This window comes from Anguilla rostrata, chromosome 8 (genome assembly GCF_018555375.3).
Source record: "Anguilla rostrata isolate EN2019 chromosome 8, ASM1855537v3, whole genome shotgun sequence".
Taxonomy (NCBI): Eukaryota; Metazoa; Chordata; class Actinopteri; order Anguilliformes; family Anguillidae; genus Anguilla; species Anguilla rostrata.
Genome location: NC_057940.1, coordinates 40,301,713 through 40,314,967, shown reverse-complemented (window position 1 = coordinate 40,314,967; position 13,255 = coordinate 40,301,713). Strand labels below are relative to the sequence as shown.

The following is a 13,255-nucleotide window of genomic DNA, read 5'->3' as shown; positions in this document are numbered from 1 at the left end:
AGGAGGACAAGTGAGCGAGTGTCTCTGGAAGCCATACATACCCAAATGAAGGGGGGGTGCTTTGAATCTTGGGCAGTTCCTTTGAGCCTCCACACTTTGCTCTTGCCATCACACTGATTCAAGTGAATCTTTGGTCTCATCTGTCCACAGGATCTTTTTCCAGAACTGTGCAGGTACTTCTAAGCCAACTCTAACCTGTCCGTCCTGTTTTTGCGGCTAACTAATGGTTTGCATCTTATAGCCTCTGTAGTTCTGTTCATGAAGTCCACTGTGGATAGTAGTCGCTAACACATCCACACCTGCCACCTGAAGTGTGTTTCTAATCTGTCCAACAGGTGTTTGAGAGTTTTTTTTAATGGTGAGAATTCTTCATAAGTTCTTAGAAGTTGTCCTTGGACTACCAGGTCCTTTGCAATTACTGAGCTCACCAGTGCTTTTGTCTTAATGATGTTCCAAACAATTGATTTTGGTGAGCCTAAAGTTTGGCCTATGTCTATGATTGTTTTTTTCTTCTTCTTATATTTCAGCCTCATAATGGCTTCTTTGACTTTAATTAGCACAACCCTGATCCTCATGTTGGCAAACACCAATAACAGACTCCAAAGGAAATTAGCCTAGATTAAAGATGAGATACTGAAAGCTATCTTAAACCTGCACTTAGGAAGCAATTTAACACACCTGACTAATCTGAAACACTTGTGAAGCCTATTGTCCCAAACATCATGGTGCTGTGAATGAGACTATGTATAAAATGTGCTGTAATTTCTAATTGATGTGCTGTAATTTCTAATCTGATTTCTGTAATTGTGAAACCAAAATCTATACAGATACCCTTTATGAACAGCTGGAAATCTTGCAATTTTACCACATGTGAATTGTTTGAATAGAAATCTAAAATTGTGGGTTACAGAGCAAAATCAAGTTTAAAAATTACATTCGGCCTTTTTCAGCAACACTGCCGATCACAAAATGGGTGAATTGTGAATTCCTTTTTTCCATTACTGCAATATAGACCTGTTGCTGAATGTGTAGCCTGAATTATACGTTTTTTAAAGTGGTGAAGCTCACTTAATAAAGGTCAGTAATAAATAGGTAATAATCCTCAATGTCCTTAAACCATTTTTAATTTGGTTAAATTAAACCTCATTTATTTGGTTTGTGGTCCTTGCTCCAGAATGTTATGACAGTGCACCACCAGGGATTTCAATTGACATTTCAGTCAAGAGTGGTTCTTAACCTCTATGCCCTACTGCATCTCCACTTCAAGTGCTATTTACAAAAGGAACACCTTATTCCCACCCACTAATAAACTGTGATTAGTCATAGCTAGTCATTATTAAATAATCAAGGTAGTGTTCTTGGTCTGCATATGGAAAAAGCGTCGACTCCTATGCCATTTAAATTGGCGTCTTTAAATCATTGTGACCTTTAGCACCAGTAAGCGTCCTGTCCCTTCCGTTACACAGTACATGACAAGGGAGCAACGAATTAGTGAGCGCGAACTGTCGACGGTACACAGAAGGACAAACGGAAGAGCTCGCCGACAGATCCGCGCTTCCAGCGCTGGCCACCGAGGGGCAGCATTTCCTTTCAGTACGAAGCCGTACTGCAATCAGTGAACTGCAAGGAAGCGCTCACGGTAGCATTGTCACTGAGCGCACCGCAGAAAAAAAAAAAATATATAAATAAACATAGGTTATAAACAAGTGTGCAAATGCTGAGCTTCAAGGAATCTTTTTGAAGCCTTGTTAATTACACATCTTGGTCTCTGCCGTGCTCGAAATCCAAAATCGTTATTGCCGTTAATGAGATTCCTTTGAGCTTTTGTCTCGTGGCTTTTTAATGTAAAAACCTGTTTGCGTCGCTCGATCCAAATACCGTTGGATTCGGAACTGTGCGTAATCAAGACATCCACGAATATCACGCAAGCGCTCATGCAAGCGCAACCGAAATCAGACAGACAGCGGGGTGATAAGGAGGGGAAGGGGGAGGTAGTGCGGAAACACAATAAGCGCGAGTCTTTGCAGCTAATTGCCTGCTTTACATGCCCATCTCCTCCAGCCTTTTTCACCTCTAACCAGTTCACGCCAATTACACCCTTGATACGAGGGCAATTTGATTGTAATCAGATTTAATTAGGGAGATACCGGTACCTGCTACGGTCTCGGGGCCCGGCGCCACCGCTCTGTCGACCGCGCGGATTCCGTTTGGCTCGTGCGGCCGCGGCGCGTCGAACAGCCCGCCACTCACGCGCCGCATAAAGCCGCATGTATAATACGCCGGCGTTTTGATTGCTTCAGCTGGGTGCGGATGTCGGATAAGCGCGTCGGCGTGTCTCGTTCCTCGCTGACATAATTTCCCACGTCCTTTAAATCGTCGCCTCAGGTCGACAGGCTGAAAGGCTGAGTCTGAGCTCTGCGAATAACTTCCGCCGCTGCGAACTCTGTCCTCCCGTGTCTGCCTGGGCAGTATCGCACGGCCGGGCCTTTTGAACCTTGAATTAAAACTGCCCTTAGGTTGCGGACATCTAGTGAAATGGCTGCTTGTTCAGCCGTCTCCTTAAGGAGTAAAATTGCAGGTGTTGCTAATTGAACTGGGGAGGTGGTGGTAGTCGTAGAGGTTCTGTGGCCTGCGCGCGACACGGAGGGTCACTGTTCTCTTCAGTGCTCAGTAAGCCAGCTCTGCTAGTTGTTCAGTGTCATGCTGAGCTAATGCACTGTTTCTCATTGCAGTTATGCCCCCCGTGATCTGGAAAATAAAATCCTGACTATGCTCATTCTGAGTGGGGCCAACAACTTGTGGGAAATTAGGTGTTTTTTTTGGGGGGACAAAAAATATTCTTCGCTCAGGCTCTAACATTGACTCTGTGGGGGCACCAGTGTAGTGCAGTGGTTTGGGAACTGGGCTTGCAGCTTTGAGATTGCAGGTTTGATTCCCAGGCTGGGCACTGCCACTGTGCCCTTGAGCAACGGCTGTACCCTGAATTGCTGTGGCAAAATATCCTTACTGTTGAAAATTCTCCACTTGTAATAACCAGGCACAGCAAGGTGTAATCGTATAAGAAATTGGATTTATTTCTGCAAAAAGAGTCCGGCACTTACACACAACAAGGTGGACAAGCTCACGCCCAAGGGGCAGTCCCTACTTCTTATAATCAAAGTGTTTTACTAATCACAGGCATAATTCTACATATGATTAGAACATTGTTAGTACATAAGCATATTGTAAAGTTTTACAAATCAGTGATTGCTTATGTTTAATTGTATAGCATGAATACTGAATAAGCACACATCAACCTCTAACCCTCAATGTTACAAAAAACAAGCTCTAAATCAGAAATAATCATTGAGTCTTTATCTGGCATATGCTTAGAGAGTCTCAATAAGAATGATGTCAGAGACGGTTCCTCCCTGGTATACCGTAGATGGCAGGGGGAAGGATACATTTATACATTTATACATTTCTAGCTCACCTAGAAATGTATAAGAGAGAGAGAAAGACAACACTCATACACAGACACACACATTCATGCAATATTTCTTTCATGCAAAACTTCTTTTCCTTGGGAAGTTTGGTGTCTGGAGCCAGAGGCCCTGGTGGAAGGTCTGAGAATTTAGCGCAGTACATATTTTTAGGCCTAATAAAGATGTTCTCCACCTTTTGAATGTGTATAAATGATTAGTAAAAAGCTGTGGAAGGTGCTCATTGTAACGTACAGCCTAAATGTAACGACTGTGCCGGTGATAACGAGGTCTGGCTTGGGCGAGAAATGTTGGCGAGCGTGGGGGGGTCTGACGTTCCTGCGTGTTGCGTTTCCCAGTACAAGAACGCTGGCGTGATCGAGCTGGAGGCCTGCGTGAAGGCGGTCCGGGTGCTGGCCATCCAGAAGAGAGCCATGGAGGCCTCCGAGTTCCTGCAGAACGCCGTCTACATCAACCTGGGCCAGGTAAACCACTTTCCCCTTACAGAGCCATGTTGGCCCACTCACGGGTACCTCCCCATGGCTCTGTCCTGTCAGTGACACAGCACTGTACTGTAATGCTTTGTAAAACTGGACTTAACGGCACTCCTCCGTGACCTTCACTGATTTCGGTCAAGATGCATTGTGATTATGAGGAATGAATATGGAAACCTCTCCTTTAGCATCTCCTGATCATGTGTATTGGGGGCCAGTTTGCTACATTCTCAAACTGCATTTCCCAATTAGAATGGCTTTCATAGGATGCCTGTGCCTGTCAGTAGCTTACCGTGAAGCTGACACCCCGCATGTGTGCTGGTCATATGAGTCATGCAATGCTCTCATTTTCTGGATCACGAATATCGGTAGGAATCTTCTGGGTAGCCGGCAGCACAGGGAGCCAAAAAGCTTTCTTGACCCGTCCAGCCAAACTGGGCTTCGGTCCTCTCTGCTGCTGTTTGAGAATAGCTTCAAATAAGCGGCACGTAAAAGTTGTCCTGCCGTGAGCGTTTGGATGGGGAGAATTTTGCCGCCGGTCGTCTGAAGAGGAAAGGTCCGTATCGGTGGCGGACAAAGTCTGCGATGCATCGAGGGAAGCCTGTAAAGGCTCTGTGGGTTCTGCTCGCCCTGTGTATGAGTTTTCTTGCTCGTTTTATTCTGTGGTGAGTGATATATTTCTCTCAAGAAAACTGTGCAATACTTGGCCTGGGAGGAAGGGTGGGGAGGACCTGTCTCTGGTCTCAGAAAAAGGGGGAGCCAGACTGCGAGGCAGAGCTCTTCTATTCTGGGCGACTGTGCGTGGGAGTGTTCCTCGGTGGGAGAGAGGCTGTCTCCAGTCACCCGTCTGAACCCCCCCCCCCCCCCCCCAAAACCTGATCTGCAAGTACAGAGATCACGCTTCCATCTGACCATGTTATCCTCAAAACCCACACTGAGAGAGATGGGAAAATTTGACCTCTGATTTGATGCTCAGCGTTCTTGTTTTCCTGTTAGCGTTGTTGCGTTGTTATTACTTGAGTCAGTTGTCATTGCATGAAATGGCTCGTCAGGCTACGTAGTAGAGGCAGAACATTGGGGTATTCATATCCAGGCTTGAGCCAGTGGTAGACACTTGCACTGTAGGTAGGTATGCACTAATGGCAAGGTGGGCTTACGTTCTTATTCGGGGTGTATTTCCCAGGATGCATTTAGGACGTGGGCATCTTTGTAGGTCCAGTAGGGGTTCCATGGCCAGACTTGATATGCAATGACCATATATAGATTTGGGAAAATGTTTCAAAATATAAAACTTTTAAATTTATTTTAATATAGCCTTTTTTTAGGTTATGATTAGGGCCACCTGGATGCTTTTGAGCCTGGGTGGGGCTCCATGGAACAGAAATGGTTGAAAACCCCTGATTTAGAATGTTATCTTTATAGCTGGATAGAAGCAGCTTGGGGTAGCCTAAGCATTTTGCTTAAAAGACTGTCGTCTTGCCGGGATTCAAGCCCACTGCCTTCCGGTCGGCCAGATTTCTTGGGGCTCCACACTGCCACCTCTTGCGCCCTGCCAGTGACGTACTTTAATCTCCGCCCTGGCGTCTGGCACGGTAAGACGCGCTTTTCGGTGAAAGCGAGCATCCGTCGCTCAGTCGCGACGGCGCCGCGCCTACGTGCCGCGGGGACGGAGACGGTCGGGGTCTCCGCTCTGACCCTTCAGTCTGCCGGCTCTGGGACGAACGCTGAGGTGTCCTCCCCCTGTCGTTTGCATGATGGGACATTCTGTGGTGGGTGTGGCTTTGGGGGTAGGTGGGGGGTCAGACTCAAGCTTGTAAGAACTTGCTGTGCCTCAAGTTCTCTGTCCCTCCTGGAGTAATTAGGGAGAAAGCCAGCTGAAAAACTAGAGGATTGTGGGTAAGGGGAGTAGGCACAATTAGTGCAATTGTGTTTTGGATGTGTTCTGTTTTTTTTAAAATGTATTTATTATTTATTGAAGTTTTTTAAATAGCCCTGGCAGGTATCAGCAGGTCCAATCCATTTTTCATTTTCTGAGATCCTAGTGTAGGTGTAATTAAACCTGAATATGCTAATCTCTGCACTTACCTGATCTCGCTTTTAGAAGGTAGGTTTATGAATGCTTTTAAAAAATGCTTAGGGGGGCTGCTGGATGTTCATCCTGTTAAGGTGCTTTTCTGCGCTTAGAGGTTTTTTAATTTAGTATCACAGTTGCTAATTGCTTTGAGTAAATGTAGAATTCTGCCCCGAGTAAAAAAAAAAATAAAAAAAAAAAAAAACAACTTGAAAAATAATTAAATACTCCCATATTTCATGCATGGAAATATTAAAATCCTGTCATTTTCAAGCTGGCGGGGAGAGAAACAAAGGCCCATCTGTGGAACTCTCGGGCGAATTCGTGTGAATAAAGCGGCAATATTTTGGGTGCGAATCATATTTGAGTCGAGCAACAGTGTAGCGTTTAATTAATGCTAAATTGCTCTTATAAGGGAACGCGTAATTAAAGCCCCATTAGCATAAACGCTGACATCTGAGGAATGGCTTGTCGGTCTTGGCAGCCCGCGGCGTGTGATGGCGTGCGCTGAGAGCGTTGCGTAAGCTCAGGGTGCGTGTGGCGCGTGTCAGAAACGGGCGATGACCGCCAGCGCTCTGCCCAGCCGCGGAGAGCTCGCCCCTCCCTTTCTGGAAGCGGCGACGCGCTGCGCGGCGATGGAAAGATCCCTGCGTCCTCCCGCCTCTCCTATGATCAATAACATTTTTCAGTCCAATCGTTCCGCTTACCGTTTTGCTCTGAATGGTTTTTTTTGGTACTTTCACTGGGGCCATGCAGGAAACCCTGTGAAACTTGTGTGTCTAAAGGGAGCAGTTTACAGAGTTATCTAAAGTAATTCTCATGAAGGATGTGTCACTCTGGACATATCCAATGAAATTATAAGCAGTGAATGAATGTATCTAAATGACTGATATGCCTCTGAGCTTTGTGCTATATTACTCAAAATCTGTGTGATGGCAGCAGACTGTGTTGACTTTCGTACAACATATTAGCTGAGGATTCTGTGACAAGTGTTTTTCATTCATAATTACCCATAAACACTTAGGCTAAAAGCACATACTGCACTGTTATTATTAGCTTTTTATTGCCTAGTGTACCCACGCCTTATAATGTAACACAATAAAATAACATCGTACAGACGATATTGTGACTTAATTTCAGCTTAAGCTGATGGAATGGTGTTGCGCAAATGTGCCATTAGAGTTAAAAATGTGCATTATTTCTGTCAGAACTTTGTGTTTTAATAACGCTACTGCTATCTGTGAAAGGCACATTTGGGGCCATGCTATTTTGCAATGATGATAAGAACGGGTTCAGGGACATGCCAGGTAAAAACTTGGGTGAATAAAGCTAGCAGGAATAATACTGAAGAAATGAAACTACTGCTGAGGTGTTCATCAGGGCGATCTTGGCACGATCACATGTGAGGCATAGACAGACACACTTCCGGTTTTGCAGAAGTGATCACTCTTGTGTATTTTTAATGCCTCAATGACATTTTTGCATGAAGAAACTTAGCCCATCTATTAACCAGACATACAGTGTATGTTCCACAGTGATATAAATATGCTGCTTGTGTAAGTAAAAAATCGTTATGGTTAATCAGTGACTCTTAAATGAATTGTTCATGGGGAAATGGTGATGGGAAATGCATCTGCCTTTCCGTCAGCATTCCATTTGCGCATCACATGGTGTGTGCTTACCTGCCGCATCATCACAGGAAGTGTATGTGAGCGCTGTGTTTCCATTCAAAGCCAGAAAATGGGCACTTAAGTAAAACGGGCGTGTTCTTGCCCCCCCCAAGCTGTCCGAAGAGGAGAAGATCCAGCGCTACAGCATCCTGTCGGAGCTCTACGACCTGATCGGCTTCCACCGCAAGTCGGCGTTCTTCAAGCGGGTGGCGGCCATGCAGTGCGTGGCCCCCACCATCCCCGAGCCCGGCTGGAGGGCCTGCTACAAGCTCCTGCTGGAGACTCTGCCCGGCTACAGCCTGTCCCTCGACCCCAAGGACTTCTGCAAAGGTAACCCCTTACAGCCTGTCCCTCGACCCCAAAGACTTCTGCAAAGGTAACCCCTTAGACCCTGTCCCTCACACCCTAAAGACTTCTGCAAAGGTAACCCCTTACAACTTGTCCCTTGACCCCAAAGACTTCTGTAAAGGTAACCCCTTACAGCCTGTCCCTTGAACCCAAGGACTTCTGCAAGGTAACCCCTTCCCAGTCCTCTCCTTCTGGCCTCATACTTTCCAGCTTCCCTTTTGAAAAAGCCCTGGCTACTACTTCAGATGGATTATTTGTTGAATGGAAACCTCACTTGTTCCACAACTATATGGTCTATCTTAGTGTGTGGACCAGTGGTCTCCAACTCTGGTCCTGGAGAGCTACAGGGTCTGCTGGTTTTCATAGTGACTCTGCACTTCATGAATCAATTAGAGCAGTTGATTACACAGTTAACTCAACTCACCTGGTGTCTTGGGTCTCAATTGGGTGCCGATTTTAAGATGAAAACAAAAACCAGCAGACCCTGTAGCTCTCCAGGACTAGGGTTGGAGACCACTGGTGTGGACAGTAATCTTGGTTGCGATGGAGGTAAACCATTAACTTTGCGCGCACCTGGCAGTCGGCAGGGCTGCCAGATGTCCCGTCGCTAGCTGAAATGACTGAAATGGCTGCCAGTGTGGCAGACATCTCTGAATAAATCAGGCCGAAGTAAAGCTTTAGAATGAAGAGGACCAAAAATCTGCGGAGGTCATGCTTCGCTTTGTTCTGGTATTGACTGTTAGACTACAGTTAAGCTATTGTGAGTTCGCCTGCAGCCTTGTCCTTTTCTAACCTTTGTTTTAAAGGGCTTTTTTTTAAAGAGGCATCCTCTTAGAGTGCTATGTGTGCTGAGCACCACTCTTCCTGAAAAAAATTCAATCAGTCCCAGACTCAGGTTTTACAAATATTCAAAAATCCAGTGCAAGGACTCAGCTGTAAGTGTTTCCATATAGCTGGTACTCAACCTCCTACTTTATGCATCCACTTAACTGTGGGTTTCAAAAACATTTTCCAGGCGACCGCGGCACTTATACAATTTCCCGTATTCGGTTTTTGAGTTTCTGCAACAGGATCCTTGACCCCATAAACCACTTGCACAAATAGAGCTTTTCTGAGGAAGGAAAATGCTTTCGTAGTCAGATTCAAGATTTGTAAGCATGGTCTATGATGTTGCCTTTCCCTTCTCTGTTCTGCTGCAGCAGGTTATTGAGTCAGAGTAATTGTTGTTGTGCAGTGATTCCCCTCCCCCCCCCCCCCTCTCAACAAGCAAAACAGTACTGTTGAATATTTACCAAGACGTTTCCCTTTCGCCTTGCTGTTTAGATTGGGTCACGACTTGCACGCTCTGACTCTGTGTTGTTTGCGCTCAAGTGTTTAAAGACGGGGTATTGCCTGGAGTGTGGAGGGCGGTTCTCCTGCTGCATTGTCAGAAGGAGCTCTTGAAGCCTGCGCTGTACAGAGACACACTCGCGCGCAAACACACACGCGCGCGCACTCACACGTGCACACAAACACACACGCGCGCACACTCACACGTGCACACAAACACACACACACGCACACAGACGTTTTGGTTGAGTCTTGGGCGACCGAGAGCACAATCAATTGGTCAACAAAAGGAGGTCAGTCCGAACGGTATCCCTGCTATTTAAAAACATTTGGGCCCTTTATTACATGTTTAACTGCAATCTGAAATCAAGAATTAAAATATGTGTTATGAGTTTGCTTCCTTCGTGTAAATTGTGTGCAAGTGTGCTGAAGTCGTACGTTGGCTTAACAGTGCCCTTATTTTGTATAGGAAAAGTCATAATTGCTCTTGCTGCACCTGTGAGCCAGACATCACCTGTCAGCAAGAAATGACTCCCCACCATTGAAAAATCACCTTTCAATAACAATGTGCAACAGTCTCTTTCTTGTTAGACTGTGGACCATATGATAAGACACACAATTTCACCAGCATGCAAACAACTGACTAAAAACATGCTTGGGTCACCAACAGCTGATGAGCCTTGGTTCTTATTCATTCAAAATCAGGGACCTAGATATCACTAAGCAACAACTAGTGTCGTGGTAGAAGCAATAGATTTATATTTCTATATCTGGGAGTTATGTTCTGCACTTAAAAACCTCCCTGCAATCAGTCAGTTTTATTTTTATGTAGCCACTCACCAGTGTCTCAGGGCACTGGACAGTTTAAAATGATCAGCCAAATGTAGCTGAAGCACAGTTCGGTCACCCATGCACATATTGAATAAAAGCACAGTCAAAAAGCAATGTTTTCTAGAGAGTTCCATGATGGGAAACATAGCAAGTGAAGGACCTGAGTCTTTGCGATTTGAGGCCTGGGCACCGCCAGTAGTCCCCTGCCTTCCAAGCACAAGGACCTTACTACCACAGCTCTGCCATGCATCAGGGCTCTTTGCCATTGAAGGCCTTATAAGTTGAGACCTTGCAGTACACTATTTAACAGCAGCCATTGCAGCGATTTTGTTAATACTTGTGATGTTTTCAATCTTGCGGGTGTGAGCTAATAGCCTGCCAGCTGTATTTTACACAGACTGCAGTCTATTCAGTTTACCGTCAGGAAGTCCAGCAAACAAAGAACTGCATCATTCCAGTTTAGTCGTAGTGACGGAGTGGACCAACACATCTGTGTCCTCCCTGCTCAGACGCTTGCTCAGTGTAAATTTCAGAATGTTGCTCAAATGGTTTGAAACGATTTTGAAGCAAGAGCTTGGGGACAAAAATAACACGCAGAATTCAAAATGAGATTGGATTCTCATCCAAATGTATTGAAGTCTTATGTGTGACTGTTGGATCCAATCAGGAATATTTCTGTTTTTTCAGTGCTGGCTTCTGCCAATTTGTTGTCGTCCGTGTTTTAAATTCAGTAAGGCACTCAGTAAGCACAAATGCTGCCAAGTCACTTTTGGCTGGAAATGATGCATAAACCTGTCTGTCATCGGCACAGAATTTGGGCCCCAAAATTATACTTCCTGATGATGTCACCCAGCGGTACATACACACTGAACAGCACTAGCCCCGATATTGAGCCCTTGAGAACACCATATCCAAGGGCTCTGGTTGATGGCTTTGTATCAGCTAATGGGACGAAACGGGAACGCTTGGAGCGATATGATTCAAGTCACTCGAGGGCCTCCCCACACAAGCCAACATTGGACTGGTGTCACAGCAGCAGGATATCATAATTAACAGTATCAAAGCTGCATTTAAGCCGAGGTAGTCATCAGCCCAGCATCTGGCTAACAGAGGACATTGCAGATATGAAGCTGGACAGTCTCAGTATTAATATCTGGATGAACACCAGAATGAAATTCTCCCGCAGAATTGTTCAGTTGCAGAATTTTCTGATATCTTACTAACAAATGACAGCATGGAGATTGGGTGGTAATTACAGTAATAAATCCATGGAAATGTTAGAATGGTACAAGCTAGGTAAAGTGCTTGGCTATAACCATGTACTCCCACCCTGGGTACACATTCTAACTTTGTGTGGTATATCTGTCCCAAGTCCAGTGGTGCCACAGTGGCCTACTTGTATAGTGTGTCAGAGGCTTTTTCTTGTGAATTTAAATAAATAAAATATCCTGTATGTTCAAGGCAATATTTCCCTCCTTGCTTGAATGATTAATCCCCTTAATTGTGCCAGCTTTCATGCCAGTTTAGAGTTTGCTGTTAAATATTGACTTAATAACTCTGTCAGCATTATGTTAGTTGTTTTTTGTTTTAATAGTTATGGTTATATCAGCTGTGTTCCTTTCTGGTTGCAAACACCGTGTGTGATATTTGTCAGGTCTAAAATTCCATGTCCATATACTTGATGCTTATCTGGAACAGAAAGAGGACAGCTTGCATATGGTAGATATGCTTATTCACAAGAGACGACTCTTTATGACCTGAAGCCATAAAAGAGAGGCATCCCTTCTCTATCCAGGCTATTATTCCATATTTATAATTATGCATGGGTGTGTCACTCTGGGGAAAAATAATGAATAACATATGTATATATTTAAAGACAATATATATATATATTTTTATTTATTTTTTTATTTTATTTATTTATTTATTTATTTATTTATTTATTTTTCTCATTCCTAAACCATTGGCATTATTATGGAGTCTGCGTGCCTTTGCTACTGTAACAGCCTCCACTCTTCGGGGAAGGCTTTCCAGTAGATTTTGGAACATGGCTGCAGGGATTCACTTCCATTCAGCCACAAGAGCATTAGTGAGGTTGGGCACTGATGCTGGACGAAAGGCCTGGCATGCAGTTGGCATACCAATTCATCCCAAAGGTGTTTGAGGGGGTAGAGTTCAGGGATTTGTGCAGGCCAGTCAAGTTCCTCCCCACCAAACTTGGCAAACCATTTTTTAATGGACCTTGCTTTGTGCACAGGTGCATTGTAATGCTGAAACAGGAAAGGTCCTTCCCAACACTTTCCCCAAAGTTGTAAGTGCACCATTCTCTAGAATGTCATTGCATGCTGTAGAATTAAGATTTCACTTCACTGGAACTAAGGGGCCTAGCTTCAAATCATGAAAAACAGCCCCAGACCATTATTCCTCCTCCATCAAACCTTACAGTTTGCACTATTCCAGTACAAATGGTAAATGGTAAATGGACTGCATTTATATAGCGCTTTTATCCAAAGCGCTTTACAATTGATGCCTCTCATTCGCCAGAGCATTAGAGGTTAGGGGTTAGGTGTCTGCTCAGGCACTTCCGACATGCCAGGGCGGTTTGAACCGGCAATCCTCCGACTGCCAGACAACCGGTCTTACCGACTGAGCTATATCGCCCAGTACAGTCTGCACTATGCATTTCGCCACACCAGGATTTGTCCGTCAGACTGCCAGATATGAAGCGTGATTCATCACTCCTGCGAATGCATTTTTTCACTGCTGTAGATTCCAATGGCGGTGTGCTTTACACCACTCCTGCTGATGCTTGGCATTGCATGGTGGTGTTAGGCTTGCGTACGGCTGCTCAGTCTTTTGGAAATGCAGTGTGTGTATATATACTGTGTGTATATATATATATATATATATATATACACACACACACACAAATAAATATGTGTATACATGCACAAATGCGTATTTGTAATGACTTCTTAATGAGTGGTTGTGCATTAATTACGTTTTTCCAGGTAACTCTCATTCTTGCCATGATGTGTTACGTGGAAAATG

At 44.8% G+C, this 13,255-nt stretch overlaps 1 protein-coding gene across 1 annotated transcript in view; it reads left to right on the top strand.

The window, feature by feature from the left end:
* Positions 1–13,255, top strand: part of trappc9 (trafficking protein particle complex subunit 9) — a 307,504-nt gene that overhangs the window by 18,687 nt on the left and 275,562 nt on the right. Inside the window, exons 7-8 of the mRNA XM_064345606.1 lie at positions 3,821–3,946; positions 7,810–8,026. Of these exons, the coding sequence (XP_064201676.1) occupies positions 3,821–3,946; positions 7,810–8,026 (343 nt within the window). The remainder of the gene's footprint in view (positions 1–3,820; positions 3,947–7,809; positions 8,027–13,255) is intronic.